The sequence below is a fragment of the Nerophis lumbriciformis genome, linkage group LG21 (genome assembly GCF_033978685.3).
Source record: "Nerophis lumbriciformis linkage group LG21, RoL_Nlum_v2.1, whole genome shotgun sequence".
NCBI lineage: Eukaryota > Metazoa > Chordata > Actinopteri > Syngnathiformes > Syngnathidae > Nerophis > Nerophis lumbriciformis.
The window spans coordinates 15,214,475-15,237,872 of NC_084568.2; the positions used below are offsets into that span (position 1 = coordinate 15,214,475).

The window sequence follows — 23,398 nt, forward strand, 5'->3', positions numbered from 1 at the left end:
AAAGTTATTTCATAAGAAGCCAAAAAGTGCAAAAACAATAATGTTCGTGTTGGAGGAGTTGTGAATGACTGCAGGGCCACAACATTAGGTACACCTGCAGACTGCAGGTGTATCTAATTCACAACTCCTCCAACACGAACATTATTGTTTTTGCACTTTTTGGCTTCTTATTAAATAACTTTTGTAACCTATTTTCATGGGTTTTCCTCTTTGTGATGTTAAGTTCCTGTTATGCGCTGTTATACAGTATATGCCTCGAGCTCTTATTTTGAAGGCGCTAAGAGCGGAAGTGATGGGGTGGAGCGGAAGTTTTTGAAAGAAGGTAAACAAAGTGGTCCTCGTGTAAACTGGAGCCTCCGTGTTTGTTATTTTGTAGTTTCATACAGTATAGGCGACATTTATAAACCCTCGGTTACACTTTTTTAAATAGATTAAATCTTGCACGAGGAAAGTTTAAGTGAGGGCTTTAGTTGCGGCGCATGGACTTAATTTGTAAGTAAAGGTAAGACCATAATAAAGTTTTTTTTATTAAATGTGCTTTTTTGTGTGCTACAGTTTGTATGTGTAAAGTTAAAGTTAAGTTAAAGTACCAATGATTGTCACACACACACTAGGTGTAATGAAATTTGTCCGTCTGTATTTGACCCATCCCCTTGTTCACCCCCTGGGAGGTGAGGGGAGCAGTGGGCAGCAGAGGCGCCGCGCCCGGGAATCATTTTTGGTGATTTAACCCCCAATTCCAACCCTTGATGCTGAGTGCCAAGCAGGGAAGAATGCTGGTATGAGCTTTTAAACATAACCCGTTAACTGCTGCCAATCAAATGGTGAATAAGATACTCTTTAGGGTTCATATGTTTGTAAATCTGACTGTGATGAAGTCAGTGCCTCACCAGCCATGAACCTCACCGCACGTCACTGATACATACATATATATATATATATATATATATATATATATATCCTATACATATATGTGTACGTATAATAATATAATGGATATATAATTAATAATTATTAGAATCGAATAATAAGAGAATGTGAAAGTTCAAGTCCTACCTTGTTTACCTTCTTGAAGACCTCCTAAAGTTTTAGAAGTATCAAGCAGCTAAAATGCGTCAAACAAGGGTAAGTGTGGAGAGAGTTTTGCATTTCTCGCATCATGCATGGGTGTAATTTAGATTTTTTTATGGTGGTTGGCTGTCTTTTATAATATCCACAAAGTTCAGTGAGCCATGACATGACATGGCGTGGCGCGGTTGTGAGTGGCCGTGCCAGCAACCTGGGGATTCCTGGTTCAATCCCCGGCTTCTACCACACTAGTCACGTCTGTTAGCGCCTAGCATGGCAGCTCCTGCCATCAGTGTGTGAATGTGGAAATAGTGTCAAAGCGCTTTGAAGGTAGAAAAGCGCTTTACCATGACTAGGGTAGATTGTTTGGGTTATATAAGTAATTGCTGTGCATGTAAACTCTAGAATCTATAGTTCACTTCATGGTGACTGGCCTGAGTCACTCACGTTGTCCACATGATGGCGACAAATAAGCACCTATCAAACAGCCAGATATTTAAATTCAATATGTGAATGTTTGTTGAACTTGTGCCAACTTGAACTTGTCCAAACTGAAGACGCCGGTGGGCCGCAATTGGCCCACAGGCCATAGTTTGGACCACCTTTTCTTAGCAACTCTCTGCTCATCTCCAAGCTGCCCTTTATGTCCAAACTTTTGGAAAAAGTTGTGGCAAAAGTCTCTGCTTTAAACCGACACAATATGTTTGATACATTTCAGTCCGGTTATCGTCAGTTCCATTGCACAGAAACAGCTCTTCTCAGGGTCTCCAATGACATCATGATTGCCTGCGATGCTGGTAAATGTCAGTCAATGGTTCTGCTCCATCTCAGCGCAGCCTTTGACACTGTTGATCATTTCATCCTTGTAGACCAGCTGACGGACCTGGTGGGCTTTTTAGTAACCGCCCTCCAAAAGGTTTAAATCATATTTGGCAGATGGATTTTCCTCTGTGGCTGTTGCCCCTCAAAAGTCAGAGGTTGTCCCCCCTCTCGTGTCGGGTGCCCCAAAGTTCGGTTTTGGGGCCCATCCTCTATGCATGCTTCCATTCAGGAATGCCATTAGAAATTTTGAAGGTATCTCACACCAAATATTAATTATATTTCTGGGTTAACCCTGATATGACGCGAAAATTATACACTTAAGTATTGTCTGACTGAAGTTAAAGGCTTGATGGCTAGTACAAACCCCGTTTCCATACGAGTTGGGAACTTGTGTTAGATGTAAATATAAACGGAATACAATGATTTGCAAATCATTTTCAACCCATATTCAGTTGAATATGCTACAAAGACAACATATTTGATGTTCAAACTGATAAACATTTTTTTTTTTTGCAAATAATCATTAACTTTAGAATTTGATGCCAGCAACACGTGACAAAGAAGTTGGGAAAGGTGGCAATAAATACTGATAAAGTTGAGGAATGCTCATCAAACACTTATTTGGAACATCCCACAGGTGTGCAGGCTAATTGGGAACAGGTGGGTGCCATGATTGTGTATAAAAACAGCTTCCCAAAAAATGCTCAGTCTTTCACAAGAAAGGGTGGGGCGAGGTACACCCCTTTGTCCACAACTGTGTGAGCAAATAGTCAAACAGTTTAAGAACAACGTTTCTCAAAGTGCAATTGCAAGAAATTTAGGGATTTCAACATCTACGGTCCATAATATCATCAAAAGGTTCAGAGAATCTGGAGAAATCACTCCACTAAGCGGCATGGCTGGAAACCAACATTGAATGACCGTGACCTTCGATCCCTCAGACGGCACTGTATCAAAAACCGACATCAATCTCTAAAGGATATATCACCACATGGGCTCAGGAACACTTCAGAAAACCACTGTCACTAAATACAGTTCGTCGCTACATCTGTAAGTGCAAGTTAAAGCTCTACTATGCAAAACGAAAGCCATTTATCAACAACATCCAGAAACGCCGCCGGCTTCTCTGGGCCCGAGATCATCTAAGATGGACTCATGCAAAGTGGAAAAGTGTTCTGTAGTCTGACGAATCCACATTTCAAATTGTTTTTGGAAATTTTCAACATCGTGTCATCCGGACCAAAGGGGAAGCGAACCATCCAGACTGTTATCGACGCAAAGTTCAAAAGCCAGCATCTGTGATGGTATGGGGGTGCATTAGTGCCCAAGGCATGGGTAACTTACACATCTGTGAAGGCACCATTAATGCTGAAAGGTACATACAGGTTTTGGAACAACATACGCTGCCATCTAAGCGCCGTCTTTTTCATGGACGCCCCTGCTTATTTCAGCAAGACAATGCCAAGCCACATTCAGCACGTGTTACAACAGCATGGCTTCGTAAAAAAAAAGTGCGGGTACTTTCCTGGCCCGCCTGCAGTCCAGACCTGTCTCCCATCGAAAATGTGTGGCGCATTATGAAGCGTAAAATACAACAGCGTAGACCCCGGACTGTTGAACGACTGAAGCTCTACATAAAACAAGAATGGGAAAGAATTCCACTATCAAAGCTTCAACAATTAGTTTCCTCAGTTGCCAATCGTTTATTGAGTGTTGTTAAAAGAAAAGGTGATGTAACACAGTGGTGAACATGCCCTTTCCCAACTACTTTGGCGCGTGTTGCAGCCATGAAATTCTAAGTTAATTATTATTTGCAAAAAAAAAAAAAAAAGTTTATGAGTTTGAACATCAAATATGTTGTCTAGTGCATTCAATTGAATATGGGTTGAAAAGGATTTGCAAATCATTGTATTCCGTTTATATTTACATCTAACACAATTTCCCAACTCATATGGAAACAGGGTTTGTAAATAGTGATACTCTTCAGCTCAATGCTGCCAAAACGGAGGTGTTCATTATCGGGCTAGTGATTTTGCAGTGCACTGTGTGTGCCGTGTAGCCATTGTTGCTGGACCCAGGTTTTGTTTACATGGCTGAACTCTATGCGCGTTAATGTCATAGAGACACAAACTGGATTAAAAATGGACTGTACAAAACTGCACCCATTTCCAAAGGCTTGCAAACTGGAAAAAATAAGTTAAATTGGTGAAATATATCCACAATAGGCAAGAGATTTGAGTAAGGGGTTGCCACTGTCGAAACCAAACTTGTATATACTTCGTCACCGGAGTCAGTTTATACAGCGGTGAAGAATTTCAGAATTTCCATTTTATCCCTTATGTGTTCGAGATGGAGAGAGGGTGCCCAGCCTCTTTTCATAAGCCGGTTTCTCAGAAAAAACAAACCCAATATTACTTTTAAATACTTTGATCACTGTGCTGCTGGGTGTCTTTTTTATTTTTTATTTTGTCATATAAAAATACAATCATGTGTGCTTACGGACTGTATTCCTGCAGACTGTATTGATCTATATTGATATATAATGTAGGAACCAGAAATATTAATAACAGAAGGAGACAACCCTTTTGTGCGAATGAGTGTCAATGGGGGAGGGAGGTTTTTTGGGTTGGTGCACTATTTGTAAGTGTATCTTGTGTTTTTTATGTTGATTTAATAAATGTATTTATTTATTTATTTTTATTTGTGCGGCCCGGTACCAATCGATCCACGGACCAGTACCGGGCCGCGGCCCGGTGGTTGGGGACCACTGCATAAAGGTACAAGGTCTGCAATGGTCGAGGGATCAGGCTTTTCCTGAGGCGGGCCCTCTGGAATTTGATGGTTCTCTACTTGCGCCCTGATGGTAGTGGGATTATGTATTGGTGTAGTGGGTGACTGATATCCTGGACTATCGTTTTTGCCAGTCAAGTGATGGACCAGTGGTTTAAATCTGAAATGTTGGGTGTGGGTAGGCCGATGATTTTAGCTGCTATGTTTGTAATGCGTGTGAGTTTGGTCCGGTTGGTTACAGAAAGCATGGTGAAAAAACATGTGGAACAGTACATAAGGATAGGTTGAACAATGCTTTGATAAAGTAATAACAGGAGATGAGGTGCAACGTATTGTCCTTTAAGTTTTCGGATGGCTGACAGTCTTTGTTGACTTCTTTTTTGAATGTCCATGGTGTGCTGATCAAAAGTGAGTTTATTGTCCAAGGTTACGCCCAGGTATTTAAAAAAAACGTTTGTCTAAGTCTAAAAGTGTCAACTGTTTTAACTGTTTCTGTGTTTATGATGATGGGGTTCTGAGGTTAAAGTACCAATGATTGTCACACACACTAGGTGTGGCAAAATTATTCTCTGCATTTGACCCATCACCCTTGATCACCCCTTGGGCTGTGAGGGGAGCAGTGAGCAGCAGCATTGTTATAGTCTTTGGTATGACTCGGCCGGGGTTTGAACTCACAACCTACCGATCTCAGGGCGGACACTCTAACCACTAGGCCATGTATTTAATTAAGTGCAAGTAACTTTTTTCTAAAGTCGCTTGCAAAAGTTCATGAGTCACTGTTGTGTATTCCTGGACTTGTTTTTCAATGTGTGGTTGCTCATTTGGTCCTGCTTTTCTGTCCCCACAATTAAGCAAAACATGTCTGCACCGATAAATAGTTTTTTGTTTTTATTCTACACAACGTTTGCACACTGTCGACTGATGCAAATAACGCGAATAAGTACGCCGGAGCCCGGTTCAATTGAACAGACAGGCTGTGCTCTCATGGGCACAGAGATTGCTTGGTACTCGACGCAATATGACAACAGGAAGTGAATTTGTGTGACATCACATAAGCCCAGTGTGACGCACCCAACACACATTTTTTCTTTATTGTTAAAAAAAAACTTTTACAAATGAAAACGGAAGAAGATAAACATATTTAAACACTCAATAAGTATGGCTCCTACATAAAAACATTTCTTCTGCCAAGAAAGTATATGTATTTAAAAACATGTGTATGAGTACTTTTTGTGCACATTTAACAATACCGGGATACTAATGATAACTATGATCATTTTGGTGACAACCGTGATATTATATTTTCATATAAATACATCCCTAAATACTGTATGTATATTTCAATCATGCAAAATTGTATTCAATCTAACAAATATGTCTAGCTAATGGAAAAACAGATGAGATATAATACTGTGTTGGCCATGTTAAAATAATAAGAGTATATGTTGGAAAAAAAACTGCATATGGAGGAGAAAAAGACTGATGCATTCCATACCTTGGCCAGACAGAAGCAGGCTTGGATGCGGACTTTGTAGAAACACTGTTCTTGTTCAAGGATGTCAGTCAGAGCAAGTCTGGAGGCAGGAGTTGGGAAACTTTCAAGAGCAAATATGGCCTCTTCCTATTGAACAGAAAACATCAAACATTACTGAATGATACACCTTTGTTGCAAGAAAGAGATGGAAATGTCAATTGATCAAATCTTGGCGTCGTCTTATATGCCAGTAAAAGTACTCAATAATGACAGCCGCCACCCTTCACTCTACTGTGCCTGCAAGGAGGATATCAAAGGTGAAATGTCTCACTCTGTTATCAAAGACCAAGTAACTTTATTTTTCTAATGTGTAATTGAGTCTGACATAAAAAAATAGACCATAATGCTCACTATTAGGGCTGCACAAATAATCGTTAAATCTAGGGCTAGGCGATAAAACTATTAATATATATCGCAACAGACTATCAATATCAATATAAAATGCATTTGATATATAAGGTTACATTTTTTTTTCTTTGTCCAAAGAAACTTTAAGCTACGAATCAAGGTTAGTTGAATTAACAAAGGCACTCGCAAGTAATTACTGATCAGTAGGAGTGACACGCTTACAGCCAATCAGGTAACAGTACCAACTATCAAGTTTGGTTCCGCCATCTTGTTGTCTCGCAATTGATTCTATGCATGGAGTGCGAAGAGAAAGTAAATATGAAGAAATTGTGGACAAAACAGGAAAAGTCCCCTCGACAGTATAGAAGGATTTTTTCAAACGGACCGTAGTCAGACCAATGTGGTCTGTAAATGATGCAAGGCGCTCGTCCCCACCAAGAACTGTAATACCACACCAGCTCAGCCGCGCTCACCCTTTAGAGCACAGCTGTAACTTCCTGGCACTAAACCTGCAGAAAATAGTTCTAGATAGAGCCTGTGTACCAGTACGAGAATCACAAATATAAATAAATCAATTAGCATGTTAGGTTGGTGTGCATTTTGTAAAAATAAGAACCGTTATTTGTGTTTCTGTTGTACACTGACATATTTGAGTGATGAACCAGAAGACATACTGAGTGTTGACAACCACCGATGTGTGTCTGTGTACTATATAACTAAAAAGACCCAGTGATTACTTGCATTTTTCACTTTTTTGATTTGATTTGATTAATATCACTTTGGTGACAGTTGATGAAGCGCGGTAGTGGTGGTCGTGAGTAAAGCGTGTTACCATCAAAATGACACTCACACTTCTTATTAGCGTGTGTGACTTTGGGGGACTTTTGAGGAGGAAATGTTGTTACAAACTTTTGCAGAGTGTTGCTTCCTTATTTGTGATTATTCCAAGCTGATTATTAAAAGTAAAAAAAAAGTTAATGTACCAATGATTGTCACACACACACTAGGTGTGGTGAAATTATCCTCTGCATTTGACCCATCACCCTTGATCACCCCCTGGGAGGTGAGGGGAGAAGTGAGCAGGAGCAGTGAGCAGCAGCGGTGGCCGCGCCCGGGAATCAATATTTGGTGATTCAACCCTCAATTCCTTGATGCTGTGTGTCAAGCAGGGAGGTAATGGGTCCCATTTTCTAATCTACCTATGTCTTTTTTTCACCATGGCAGAAGCACTTAAGCTAAATGTGACCGCGTGTCATAATTACGACGATCATTTGGATAAAAAAAAAAAACACTGATCATTTGTCCAGAATCTTATCGGTCTTCCTGGACCGATCCAATAAGAATTGGTCTGAAAAAATACCGGTAATTGGTATACATTATGTGGCACTGCCCTGTTTACTAAAATTGGGCTGGGGGGGATCTTACCTGTGCAACTACGTCCCTTTCATATCGTAACTGGTACTGCCACATAAAGTCGGCTTGCTCCAGTTCTACCTTGCGCAGGATGGACATGTCTGGGTCGATGCGGATCCATAGAAGAGGAGAGTCGGCACTGCACAATAAATACAAAGTAGGAATACATGACACGAAAAGCCATAAATCAGTCTTTGGGCAGTCACAAAGTTTGTATTATTTTATTGAATATATGTACTTATTCTACATTTGGAACAAATATCCTATAAACGATTATGTCACAATAATTGTATCTAAGTTATCACAAAACTTTGTGTGGCCATGAGTTCCCGGCGAGAGGACAAAAGCTGTCTTTGATCCTACCAAGCAAAAGGCTTGTAAAACTCCACTGTGTAGGATGGGGAGCGACATGAGGGTGTCGGTTTCTTTGATGTATTGTAATCCACAGGAAGATTTTGTCTTGACCCGAGATCTACAAAGCGGAGAGGAGGCAGGGCCTGACCCCCCTCCAGGCACCTTTTCTTTGAACTGTTTTGTGACCGAGGGCAACGGCTGTTTATGACCTTTTCTTTGAACTGTTTTGTGACCAAAGGCAGCGGCTGTTTATGACCCCCTTCCTTTAGAAACCGCTGTTGCCATGTAATCAGGGAAAGTCCAAATAAAAGAGGAGGCGTACAATCTTTCTTCAGAGCGTGGTGGGACACTGTACAAGAGTACAGCCCAGACGTTTCTCCTCAATTGAGCCACATTTAATTCTGTCTCTGTTTAATTCCTTTCTTCTTTGTCTGTTTAATAGATGTCATCAGTGTTTGAACCTGACATCTTATATTCGAGGTCAAGTCTATTTGATGTAATTTTTCATATCGCAGCAGATGACAATAGAAGTAATTGAAGGATATCTTTTGAGGATGTAACGAAATAAAATCCGCTACAAAAAAAGTTTAAAGAACAAAAAGAAGGTACGATGAGCTTTGACTCGCTTGCTGTAGAAGCTGACTTCCACTGCAGTGTTTACAAGATGGAGGATGACGTGAAGCACTTCATAAGTTTCCATCCACCGGCTTCAAGCACGCATTAAATTGATCGTTCTGGAGCCACAAATTGTTGAACTTGCACTTACCCATTTTATGCATGTAATTCGGCTTTGCTGTGGACTTTCGTTAAGTTTTCTCTGCTGCTATGCTACGCTCTAACGACACACCGCTGCACGCGCACAGCACACTAGTCGGTGGTGCTCAATAAATTTGGACCGGGCAGCAAAGGTAGCGTATTTTAGTTCCGTTTCGTAGTTCTGTTATAGTGTCCTGAAACTCGAAACATTTATAAATAAATGATAAATGGGTTATACTTGTATAGCGCTTTTCTACCTTCAAGGTACTCAAAGTGCTTTGACACTACTTCCACATTTACCCATTCACACACACATTCACACACTGATGGAGGGAGCTGCCATGCAAGGCGCTAACCAGCACCCATCAGGAGCAAGGGTTAAGTGTCTTGCTCAGGACACACCGGACATGACGAGGTTGGTACTAGGTGGGGATTGAACCAGGGACCCTCGGGTCGCGCACGGCCATTCTTCCACTGCGCCACGCCGTTTATAAGCAAGACTGAAGTTTATGCATGTTTTGAATAAAAGTAATGTTGATACATTTTTAAGACCTTTCAAAATCCTATGTATGACCTTTTATAAGATTTTAGACATTTTAAAGCCTTAAATTCAAATTATTAAGACTTTTTAAGACCCCACGGATACCCTGACTATCTTGTCTTTGTATCTCTTTCTCACCCCCTGCGGTAAAATTTTAATTAAAAACATCAGATTACCAGACGTGATATTTAGGGATGGGTATCGAATTCACTACTTTTTTGGCACCGACCAAATCCCCCTGGTCCTACCAGGCACCGATACACGTAAAATCCAATAGTGCCTTGTTATGGTACATGGGTTGCGCGTGATGTCACGCCGGGTTGCCGACTCAGCCGATGTTTTGCACTTCGGCACTTGGCGATCACTCCAACTCTCCACTTTTTCCAAAAATGTGCTAGCTTGATGCTAATATATATATATATTTCAACACCTGAGAATGTGTTAATGAAAACTACAACTAAGATCCACGTTACAATCCAACAGCTGGTGTGTGATAAGTAAAATTCTTACAGTATTAGCACTTTTTAGGGCGCAAGTAAGACTAGACAGCAAAGACTACCGTACATTAACGAACCAACACACCATAAACTATACATCGCTGCCATCTAAAGTCTTGGACTTGCAACTGTAGACGAGACTCAGAAATGTGATAATAAAACAAGATATAACAAATGGACAGCAGTTATTATCTGCTCAAATTCAAATGTTGTAACAAAAAATGTGATTTTACTATCAAAATCAATTAATATTTATCAACACACAAAAGCACCGAAAATGAGTATCTCTATCGATTACCAGGTACCAAGATATGGTACACTATCGGTTCAAATGTGAACGGTACCCATCCCTAGTGATATTACCCTGTGATAGTGCAGGATGAAATCTGCCATTTGTCTACTGAACAGGATCACCGCAAATCATCACTTACTCCATGGCTGATAAATCCATGTCCACTTCTTCTCCATTCATTAAAGGAATCTTCTTTTTCTTATTCCTGGGGAGGACAAAAATAAACAATATGTTTCCAAAATCAATGTTGTATGATTTCTAATCGATCTACCGGTACATATAATGAGCAGTTGTGCTGATATGTTTATACACCATGGCAGAATGTGGACATTTCCCAGAGTACATGAATATTACAAAATCCTCTCTTCACTCATTGTTAGTGGTCTGGTAAATACATTTATCATCAAATAATTGTATTTGCTCTTTTAAATCATAATTATAACATAGCCTATTTTTATTACTGTATGTAGTCCTCTTTAACATCAATAACTGCTTGAAGTATTTTGTGCTAAAGTTAAAAGTTAAAAGTTAAAGTCCCAATGATTGTCACACACACACTAGGTGTGGTGAAATTTTGTCCTCTGCATTTGACCCATCCCCTTGATCACCCCCTGGGAGGTGAGGGGAGCAGTGGGCAGCAGCGGTGCTGCGCCCGGGAACCATTTTTGGTGATTTAACCCCCAATTCCAACCCTTGATGCTGAGTGCCAAGCAGGGACGTAATGGGTCCCATTTTTATAGTCTTTGGTATGACTCGGCCGGGGTTTTTGAACTCACAACCTACCGATCTCAGGGCGGACACTCTAACCACTAGGAGAAGCTACTTTGTTTTCTTAGATCGGGGGTTAGCAACCTGCGGCTCTCGTGGCTCCCTAGAGCTTTTTAAAAAATTTATGAAAATGGAAAAAGATGGGTGGAAAATAGATTTTTTGTTTTAATATGGTTTGTGTAAGAGTAAAAACAAGACACAAACCTCACTAATTGTTCGAAGTCCCACTGTTTATATTAAACATGCTTCACTTACGAGAGTATTGAGTTTTGTCCAACTAATTTTAGCAGACCTTGAACGCACCGCAGTTTGTTTACATGTACAACTTTCGCCACTCTTTCTTTGTCTCATTTTGTCCACCAAACGTTTTATGCTGTGCGTGAATGCACAAAGGTGAGCTTTCTTGATGTTATTGACTTGTGAAGAGTTCTAATCAGGCATATTTGGTAAGTGCATGACTGCAAGCTAATCAATGCTAACATGCTATTTAGGCTAGCTGTATGTACCGTACATATTACATCATTATGCCTCGTTTGTAGGTATATTTAAGCTACCGGTAATTTAATTTCCCTTTATTTATGTCCTCTGTGTATTTAATTTATATTTGCATGTCTCACGCCACATTATCTGTATGTAATATTGGCTGCATTTCTGATAGTTGTTTGTGCGCCATGTTGTTCCAGACCAAAGCAAACGTTACCCAGTTGACAAAGATTGTAATAAATCCATTAGAAGAAGACAGCCTGCCATTTCCTTTAACTTGGACACATACATCTAAACCTTTAGCCATTCTAAGCCAGTCATTTCCAGGAGTAATCTCATCCTCTGAGAAGCCTCCGTTTTACTATTGTTTTCCAATGTTGCAAAAATGTGTAGAATAAATATTACATTTCAACATAATGTGTTGCCTTCATTGTAAGCCTTATTATATAAAGATTTACGGTAATTTTTTTGCGGCTCCAAACAGATTTTTTGTTCTATTTTTGTTCGAATATGGCTCTTTCAACATTTTGGGTTGCCGTCTCCTGTCTTTATGGTGAAGTTTGTTATTGTTCCTGGTAAAGAAGTGTTTCCTTCCTGTAAATTATTGGGTTGTCTTGCATGAAGTGCATGTTTGGGATGTTCCAAAGAGCGTCAATGACATTGAGCTGAGAAGAACTGTTGTACTGTACTTTTTTACATTCTCTCCAAATGTACCGTTTATGTCTGTGGACCAAAGTTCAATGTTGGTCTCAACACTCCAAAGAACTTTGTTCCAAAAGTTTCTAGGTGTGTCTCCTTGCTGTACCTTGAAGCAACCACAACACTTTCTTTCAGAGAGTCCCGAACGTCACATGAAGTTATTTGTGGCTTTTTATTTGTATTCCAAACTTTTTTTTTTATTCAGGTATTTTAGGTAGTTTGTGTTGTAAATATGATTTACAAGAGCAAACAACTGTCTGATCAAAAATAACCCTGAGTGAAATCCTTCCTAATCTCGGAGACATCACAAGTTCTCCCAGGTAATGTCAATTTATGAGCCCAACTGTAAATTTCGTGGAGGTTTACAGCACCTTCTGCTCTTGGAGTGACAAGGAATATCATGTTTGAGGCTGTTCTCTTCGATCTGCAAAGTATGATTGAAGGAACCATCCAACTCCTGTACCGTCACCTTGATGGGACCCTGGAAAAAGATACATGTACACATTTGATTGGGACGATACAGTAGGTCGGGTCAATCAATCAAATTTTGATTTCAATTATGGTGTCTCAGAATTATGACAATATAATAATTTAAAAAATACAATTAATGGGCCGCGCAACCTGCATGCAAATTCCAGAGCTTGATAATGAAACAGATGAGGAGTGCATAGGTAAAACGAGTACGTCTACGAGAAGTTTGGGATCTCACCAAGCTTGCTACTTTTCCTTTGACATAACGCTAGTATGCCTAATCAATAAACTCAACAAAAAATAAGGTGATATGATTTCCACATTCACATAATTGCGGACAGAGTAACATAATTAGCCAGTAAAACGGAATCTGCTGTTCAAAACAGAATATCAGGGATATTGTCTGGTACTGCTCATTTATCCCCGAAGCAATGTCGATAAACAATGACAAAACTACGAAGCTGAAGCTAGCAAAAACAATCCATGCACCCACAACACATCTCATCTGCTTGTGTTGTTGTGAACGACATCATCGATGTAAGACCAATGTACAAATAGGACAGCAGTCGCAACTTGAGATGCGCTCTTTTTCCCCCTAAACAGCCTCAAGTGAGTCGCCTCTTTATACATCATACTGAGAAGAGCGCAGCCCACTTCCCCCTTCACAATAATAGCGCCATGCGCCACATCTGGTCTGACTGCGCTAAAAGAATAAAGGTTTTACAAAAGTACCTTGCACAAGCATAATGTACGCAAAGCACTTATTGATACATTTACACGATTATTATGTTTTGACCTAAAATACTCGTCAACATTGTCTAAAGATGTATTGCACCAATAATCTCATTGTACCTGTGTATAGTGACAATAAAAGGCATTCTATTCTATTCTAAAAGTAAGGGTTTTTGCATTCAATGAACATTTTCGGTAGTAGCGTCATGTTCGTAGTGCAATCTAAGATAATTTCTTGTTGCTGTCTGCTATTTAACATCAGCATAGCATTTAGAGACATAATATTTGTACGGTAATCTGTGCCAATATTACAGCGAACATCACTTAAAACAACTTGTAAGGATTCGCAGATGGCGAGTGTGACGTCATAGGTCAACCGGAAAAGGAATTATTTTATTTGCGCTAAAATTAAGCGACCCCCAGTGTACGGGAAGAACATGGCGTGTGACCAATAGTCGCATTAGAGAGAGTGCATGGACTCTTGGACTTCACACATAGGTGTGAAAATACAAAACAACAAATTATTTGACAAATCAGACTAATTTAGTGCATGGAAACGTCTGCTGTGTCACAGTGTGATGTTGCCTCTCCCTTTTTGATACCAAGTTCATTTTAGTGCAGTGCTGCTTGTTGCTTTCACTAGTAAAAAATATATTTCCTGCATTGAACCTTCCGCATTTATGACACTGTCTTGTTGACATAAAAACACCTCAAAAGTAGCGTTCCACCTAAATCAAGCTATCGCTAACGGCGTTGTAACGGACCTAACTTCGAACAACACTGTACTATTATTTCACCAAGAAGGCAAAGTGCCGCCAAATAACATAAGTGTGTCTCTAAGCATGACAGTAAAGACTAGAGAAGCATTGCTTTAGTAACTTTAGTATAGGGCGCACCGGATTATAAGGCGCACTGCCGATCAGTGGGTCTATTCAGGTCAATTTCCATACAAAAGGCATATCGTATTATAAGGTGCATTAAAGGGGTCATATTATGATTTTTTTAATATATGTAAAACACTTCCTTGTGGTCTACATCAGTGGTCCCCAACCACTGGGTCGCTGCCCGGTACAGGTCCGTGGATCGATTGGTACCGGGCCACACAAGAAATTTAAAAAAAATAGAATAATAATAATATATATATATATTTTTTTTTTTCATTAAATCAACGTAAAAAACACAAGATACACTTACAATTAGTGCACCAACCCAAAAAACCTCCCTCCCCCATTTACGCACAAAAGGGTTGTTTCTTTCTGTCATTAATATTTCTGGTTCCTACATTATATATCAATACAGTCTGCAGGGATACAGTCCGTAAGCACACATGATTGTATTTTTTTATGACAAAAAAGTAAAAAAATTAAATAAAATAAAATACCATAGCGCCCCCCCCCAGTCTGTGGGACAAATTTTCAAGCGTTGACCGGTCCGCAGTTACAAAAAGGTTGGGGACCACTGGTCTACATAACATGTAATGGTGGTTCTTTGTTCAAAATTTTGCATAGATTATGTTTTACAGATAATCTTCAAGCCGCTTTCTGGCTGTCTCTTCAGGATACGCCGTTTTGTGGGCGGTATTATTTTCATTGCTCCACTTCGACAGCATCTTCTCCCTGTCATCTTTGCTGTACCGGTGGTTTTTAGCGCTTCCATAGCGAGTCTACTGACAGATATAAGTTAGAACTGTACGTTACTTTATATTAGAAATGGCAACAGTGGAGGATAAATACCCCACAACAAGAGGATAGAGGAAAAAGGAGGCGCTTATTGACTACGACGTGGACTATAATGGCGGATGCGGAATTTTCGGGACATATCCCAAATACACAACCGCAGGTTCCTAAAGGCAGGAAAAGTTGGTTTTGCAAAATATTGCCATACAACACGCTAATAGGTGCCATTTTGGGATCCTTATACACACACCATAATAATATCCTATGTTGAAGCACAGTACGTCTGACTACGGTAGCCGTAAAGCTCCGCCTCCCATGAAGCGGTGCGGCTTCGTAGCTTACCAAAATCGTACGAAAACATTTTGACAGATTTTTCAGCACCGCTTGTAATGTTCTTTATTCTCAATTAAACATCAAAGTTTTGGTGTTGCTTGCTTACGGTACTTGCTAGCGTCATTTATTGAAAAGGCTTCATTCAACCTGCAGTCCACATATAGCTCATGTGTGACTGCCATTTACTGGTCACACTTATTACTACACCTAGTACCACATAAAATTGTTTGGAAGTTGGTAAGCACAACTAGAATTAATACGTACATTAGGAAAATGAAAGGACTTAAAGTGCGCCTGATAGTCAAAAAAATACAGTAAATCTGAAGCTCATCACGCACAGTTAAAGTGGACTTCTCTATATTTTACTGTCATGTTTGAAGTGCACGTGAGGTAACTGACCTGTATTGTGTAGGTCTTGTGCAAGTGATGACAACCATGGTGGCAACAATAAACGTGGAGCCACAAGAGGAGCCAAGCACAAACTGATTCACCAAGCAGTGGCAGTCACGGAGCAAGCTGTGCACGGCCTGGACGGACTACAAGAAAGCCCAGCACTCATGCATGCTGGGCTGCTTACAAGGGTACAACATCAACACCAAGGGCCTTCATTAGGTACTCAATAGGGCTATGGAACATTACTCCACACGCCGGCTGAAAGTTGCAAATTGGAATGTCATAGCTGTGTCCAGACAGTTAAAGGGGGAGCAACATCGCGGATGATTAGGACACCACACATTATTTGGTATCTCCTAAAATAATATTCTTTGAGGCCCATCGCCATACATCCTTTCTTCTGATGAAACCTTCACCTGAACCACAATGAGTATTTGTCGATAGAAACCACTGTACAGCTCTCGCACCGCTCCTATTCACCACTGCCACCTGCTGTTTCAATACATGACATGTCTTACATCCAATTGAAAACAAACAAGCTACCATAGATACAAACAACCTATACAAAACTGAGAAAAAAAAATTGTTGGGATATTATGTGCTTTTACAAAACATTCAGCATATGAAAGCTGTGGCTTGCGTTCATGGCAGTCACCGGAACCATAGTACCTCTTGGGTTGACAGGGTTTTTACAATGTATTCAAAGGAAATGTTACGGTTGGGTCGCATGTTCCGGCGTGGGTTGTTCTCCCAGGATGCAGACGGACACTCCGGAAGCAATATGCAGGTAAGAAAAATTATTTATTCCTCATAAATAACACAGGGTACAAACAAAGGAGACGCGTGCCGATTGCACGGGGAGCTAAGGCCAAACTTAGCACAGGAATCAAAAAAGATAACAAGCATAGGAACTAGAAGCAAGGTATACCAGAATGGCCTTCCTAAAGTCCTGACTTAAACGTGTGGACAATGCTGAAGAAACAAGTCCATGTCAGAAAACCAACACATTTAGCTGAACTGCACCGATTTTGTCCAGAGGAGTGGTCAAAAATTCAAGCAGAAGCTTGTGGATGGCTACCAAAAGCGCCTTATTGCAGTGAAAATTGCCAAGGGACATGTAACCAAATATTAACATTGCTGTATGTATACTTTTGACCCAGCAGATTTGGTCACATTTTCAGTAGACCCATAATAAATTCATAAAAGAACCAAACTTCATGAATGTTTTTTGTGGCAAACAGGTATGTGCTCCAATCACTCTATCACAAAAAATAAGAGTTGTAGAAATTACTGGAAACACAAGACAGCCATGACATTATGTCCTTCACAAGTGTATGTACACTTTTGACTACGGCTGTAAGTTTAGATTGTGGCATGCCGTTTCTTAATGGGGTATGACGTTAATGCCTCTTGTTTTCATGTTAGCATTTAAGCTAACGAATTGGCGCCAGTCAGTCCGTGAGTTTATCAAAGTGCAGTTATCAATCACGGTTTTTCTATAAATTCAATCTAAAACGGTAATACTAACCAGCAGGAGTTTTACAGCGGCTATCATTATTACTATTTATGGTTACATCCATATTTGTGTGTAAGAAAGACGTGTCATTTACATTCAGGCAATCATTCCTCTCACAGGTACTTCATGAGCGCTGCATATAAATTACAGTAAAACATCAGAATAGAAGAATGGGGTGAAGTGAAGTGAAGGGGTCGTTATCATCAGGCCAGTATGCACCGCACGGTGTAGCATTACGGTGATACTGATTACTAGTATCTGCAGAATGTGGATTTATCATGATACTGATGATTAGTAGCTGCAGCATGATGTATTATCGTGATACAGACGGCCAGTATGCACCGCACAGTGCAGGTTTATCGTGATACTGATGCTGAAAAAACTTGGGCTAGCGACTGAGGATGGAGGGTTTACATCGCAATAAAACAGCAAAATCCTGGCAGTGCCCCAGTTCCAGATAAGTCTTTAAATATTCTAGAAACTAAGGTGCCTGTAGCAATTTGAATCCCCATGTCTTCTATCACAAAGCACTGCCTTGTTGACTGCATATTTGTTCATGCATGGTGTGAAACAGTCATTCCTAAAAAAAACAATAATAATAATTAAAATACTCACTACATATTTCTGAGTCCCTGATGATGTGTAGTCTTGCCGGATTTCCAGCTCCAGAACATTCCTCTTTCTGTTGAACGCAAAGCTGCCGAAGAATTTGACCACAGCACTCTGATCTCTGGTGACCAGTTAAGACTCAAAGTGTGACACACGGAAAATGACATCATGTTTATTTCCTACCAAGCTGCAGTGCGATGACTCTTGAAATCAGTTCAAATAGAAAATACTTAAAAGAAGGATACACCCATTGTTTGATGAGTGGAGCAATGTCTTTGCCAGACACGTTGGAGATGGACTTTAAGAAGGCATGGGTAGAAAGAAGCATCTGGCTCCACATGTGACTCTGGTACCTCTGTGACGATGCTGTGCTGGCCAGGCTCAAAAGCTTGTTGAAAACCTAAAGAAAAGACACAAACATAATTTATATCATATTATGTATGTTTTTTTTACATGAACTACATTACACTATTCCTCTGCACGTCTTCACTCAGAAATATATATTGATATTCCCTACGATCCATCGATTGAATGAATGCTGTGAATGCACTTCATCATAACAAGAGTTATTTAATGAATGTTGTGAATACACTTTATGATAACAAGAGTTATTTATTGAATGTTGTGAATACACTTCTTCATAACAAGTGTTATTGAATGAATGCTGTCAATACACTTCATCATAGCAAGAGTTATTTAATGAATGTTGTCAATACAATTCATCATAACAAAAGCTATTTAATGAATGTTGTCAAGACACTTTATCATAACAAGAGTTATTGAATTAATGAAGTGAATACACTTCATTATAACAAGTTTTATTTAATAAATGAAGGGAATACAATTCATTATAACAAGTGTTACTCAATAATTGTTGTTACACTTCAAAATAAGATGTATTAAATGAATGCTGTGAATACACTTCATCATAACAAGAGTTATTTAATGAATGTTGTGAATACACTTCATCATATCAAGTGTTACTCAATAATTGGTGTTATATTTAACTATAACAAGTGTTATTTAATGAATGCTGTGATTACACTTCATTATAACAAGTGTTATTTAATGAATGTTGTGAATACACTTCATAATAACAATTGTTATTGAATGAATGCTGTGAATACACTTCATTATAACAAGTGCGACTGGATTTGAGATTGCTTCCTTGTTTTTTTTGCTTTTAGTGCATGACTCTACTCTTACTCGAGTCACTTTGGACTTTCAGGATTGTATTGCACTTTGGTGAGTTGCTTTTAAATTTAATTTGTTAAGTTAAGTTAAAGTACCAATGACTGTGTACTGGTGTACAACACTTTGGACAAGCTGTTGTTGCTTTTTATAACTCATGTATGTGCACATATTATTGCTTAATTAAGGTCTTGTTTAACATATAATCTGTATTTGTTTATTCATTATAACAGGCTGGTAAGTATTTATTATTGCATTAATGTATTGTAATATTGTCTGTATAATTATTCAAGGTTTGTGACAGTTTTTATATTCCTTTAATATTATTTAATCAAAGAATTAACATTATTTCTATATTTTATTTATTGATTATACAAGACTTCTGACTGTTTGTACTTGTGTATTTCTTCATTGTTATGTATTGTATTACCATTTATTTCTATATTGTATTTATTGATTATACAAGGTTCCTGACCATTTTTACTTGTGTATTTCTTTATTGTTATTAAATCAATGTATTAAAATCATTTCTGTTTTTTATTTATTGATTATACAAGGTTTCTGACAGTTTTCACTTGTGTATTTCTTTATTGTTGTTATTTAATTAATGTATTACCATTATTTATATATTTCATTTATTGATTATACAGTTTTTACTTGTGTATTTCTTTAATGTTATTTAATCAATGTATTAACATTATTTATGTGTTTTATTTATTGATCATACAAGGTTTCTGACAGTTTTACTTGTGTATTTCTTTATTGTTATTTAATCACGTTATTAACATCATTTCTGTATTGTATTTATTGATTATACAAAGTTTATGACAGTTTTTTTTTTACTTCTGTATTTCTGTATTGTTATTTAATTAATGTATTACTATTATATTTACATTTTTTGTTTGATTATTCAAGGTTTCTGACAGTTTTGTACTTGTGTATATTTCTTTATTGTTATTTAATTAATGGATTGCTATTATATATGTATTTTATTTATTGATTATACAATGTTTCTGACAGTTTTACTTGTGTTTTTCTTTATTGTTATTTAATTAATGTATTACCATTATATCTATATTTTATTGATTGATTATACAAGGTTTCTGACAGTTTTACCTGTGTTTGTTATTGTTATTTAATTATTGTATTACCAATATTTATGTTTTATTATTATATTTATATTTTATTGATTGATTATACAAAGTTTAGGACAGTTTTTTTTACTTGTCTTTTTCGTCATTGTTTTTTATTTAATGTATTACGATTATATATATATATTCCATTTATTGATTATACAAGGTTCCTGACAGTTTTACTTGTGTATTTATTTGCTATTTAATCAAGGTATTAACATATATTCTGTAATAATTCCTTACACAAGTTTTCTGACAGTTTTTACTGTATTATTTAAAACAACGTATTAAACATATATTTTGTAAAAACTAATTTAATGACTAAAGTCTTTGTCAGTTTTTACACATGTATTTATTCTTTTCATGACTGAATAAGCTACTGAAAAAACTATTAGTTCGACACATTTTCTTTCTCATTGATAATGTAGAAAATGATAATATGTGAACATGTTAAACAAGAGAAGTAAGCTTCTTCCTACTCGTTTTCAGACTTGTTGAATTGTGTAAATGTAAACGTTCCAAATAAGTAATCACCATCAAGTTAGTGTTAAATAAAGTTGACTGAAAAGTGCTGACTTGTGTCTGAAATGTACATGAAAGTGCGAATATGTCACCTGCAACATGAACTCCATGCTGATCCTGTTTTCTATGAGCCTCATGACCAGGTGAGCCTTGCACTGGAACATCCTGTAGTACTCCCATGAGAGGGTATGTGGGTGCTTGAGGGAGAAGTGAAGATGGGGCGTCGGACTGGAAAAAGAAGGCGCAGCGTGTCGCATGATTCGTCATCGCGTGAGCAGCAGAAGTAGAATGCAATGTCTTACTTGTCCTTTTCTTTGACTCCACTGAAAGTTGGGTGTAAAAGAACACCTCCCATCTTCAGTTCATATTCCACGATCTTGTTCAGCTCCTGTGACAAACGACATCATTGGAAGTGTAGACACACACACTGACCACGAATGTGGTCTGTAGTTTGCAGAGCTGCTCTACAGAAGTTAAAAACACTGATGTGTGGTATTGTAGATGAGGAAAATAAATAACAAGCTACATAAAGTGGTGAAGCAGCAGTTCATGTCCAGGCTTGTTCCTATTATTCACCTTGTTTTAGTAACCACTTAGTGACGATTATAACTTGTAGAAGACTGGACATAACATGCATCAATTAAGTACTTTATCTTTTCTTACTTACCGGTACGTAAATTCAAGACTAAAAGCCGCTACAATGTTCCTACGCTTTGAACCCAGTGGCTTATAAAACAGTGTGGCTAGTTATGGGATTTTTCTTTGCAGACGGTCAAAATGCAAATAGTTAAAAAACCACAACACTAAATGGTGTGTTATTGTTTGTGCAATTGCGCCATCTTTTGAACGAGTTCACTCACTGCAGGTGCTGCATTGCTTATCATTTTAGCGCTTTCAACCAGAAGTAGAAGTGCCGGTCCGTCTTCTAGCCGTCCATAGCGTTCCGACTCGTATGGATTCTTCATTCCAAGCAACATTTGTAAGTTTCAAAATTGAACTAAAACTGTTTATACTTACGAAACCGTCCCATGTGTGATGTCTGTAGGAGTGTTTTCATGCATATTTGTACATGCTATCGCAATGTAATCAACCGAGGCTCGTTAGCATTAGCTAATATGCTACCACGTTTACGAGTGTCTGTGCTAATATTATCAACATACAACGGCATTCTTTTTGTATTGTTTCAGTTTCACAAATTCCTCAGTAAATTCACCATTTTGGAGTTATTGAGTCTGTTTAGCTGTTTGGAGAGCTAGCTTCCGCAGCTAGTGGGTCCATGACGATGTCTTCCGTTTTGTTTGATTATCCATTTTACTGCCCTGTTACAGGCACCGTTTGGAAACAATTAAGGTATGTAAATAAACATTTACAAAATATTTTTGTGTTAATAACTTATTTTGCAACATATATACAGTATCTGCGCCCTGTAGTCCGGTGCAACTAATATATGGGGAAAACATTTCTTCCAAAATTGAGTGGGTGCGGCTCATATACCGGCGCACTATATAGTCTGGAAAATACGGTAAATGTATTTGTTCTTTCCGTTTAGACAAAAAAAATGCATGCACTGCATGCAAATCTATATGCTTTTTTCAATATCACCTAATATTGTAATAAATATATTATCATACATTACAAAAATATTTTCTTAAAATAAAATACACTACATACTACTCAAATACATTTATATGAATTTAGGTTGGGAAGTAGTTATAATCTATAATAATAATAAACTATGAGTTTCATGTTTCCTAATAATGTAACAAATATTATATTATCATACGCTACAAACTTTTTTGTAATAACAAAAATAAATATCTGATTGACTTACAATTTGAAAGCAAGTTATCAATTAAATTATACGTTGTAAAATTTACAACAAATTTTAGATTTTATTTTTAAAACATGGCTGCTCGGTTGTCAGAATTAAACCGTAAAATCCGGGGGTATTGTTTTTCTATTTACAGTAACTTACCGCAAAAACAACAACCACCGATTCTACTGTAAAAAAAAAACTGTCTGCTCAATTTTACCGTAAAAAAACAATGGTGTCTATTTACAGCAATACACTTTAAAACAAAAACAATAGATTTTACGGTAAAAACAATTGTCACTCTGTCGCCAGAAATGTATTGTAAAAAAACAGTGGTATCATTTTTCGACTTACAGTTGCTGTAAAAAAACACCAAAAATTCTATGATAAAATCATGACGACTGAACTGCCGGTCCACAGAGTACGTGAAAAATATATAATGATCAAATGCATATGCAATTGTATACTAATATCACAAGGTGAATCCTAACACTTTCATATTCATTTATTACTACTGTTACAAGCGGCCCTTTGGAGAAGCCATAATTGTGATGTGGCCCTCAGTGAAATCTAGTTTAACACCCATGACCGAACCCTATTTGATATTAATAAGTGAATGAAATAAAAATAAAATGACAATGAAA

General features: G+C 38.1%; 1 protein-coding gene across 1 annotated transcript in view; it reads right to left on the reverse strand.

The window, feature by feature from the left end:
- Positions 1-23,398, reverse strand: part of taf2 (TAF2 RNA polymerase II, TATA box binding protein (TBP)-associated factor) — a 73,467-nt gene that overhangs the window by 23,063 nt on the left and 27,006 nt on the right. Inside the window, exons 11-18 of the mRNA XM_061982869.2 lie at positions 21,244-21,329; positions 21,034-21,169; positions 18,341-18,495; positions 18,102-18,216; positions 12,737-12,846; positions 10,555-10,620; positions 7,988-8,114; positions 6,176-6,301 (exon numbers count right to left, since the gene is read on the reverse strand). Coding sequence (XP_061838853.1) covers positions 6,176-6,301; positions 7,988-8,114; positions 10,555-10,620; positions 12,737-12,846; positions 18,102-18,216; positions 18,341-18,495; positions 21,034-21,169; positions 21,244-21,329 — 921 coding nt within the window. The remainder of the gene's footprint in view (positions 1-6,175; positions 6,302-7,987; positions 8,115-10,554; positions 10,621-12,736; positions 12,847-18,101; positions 18,217-18,340; positions 18,496-21,033; positions 21,170-21,243; positions 21,330-23,398) is intronic.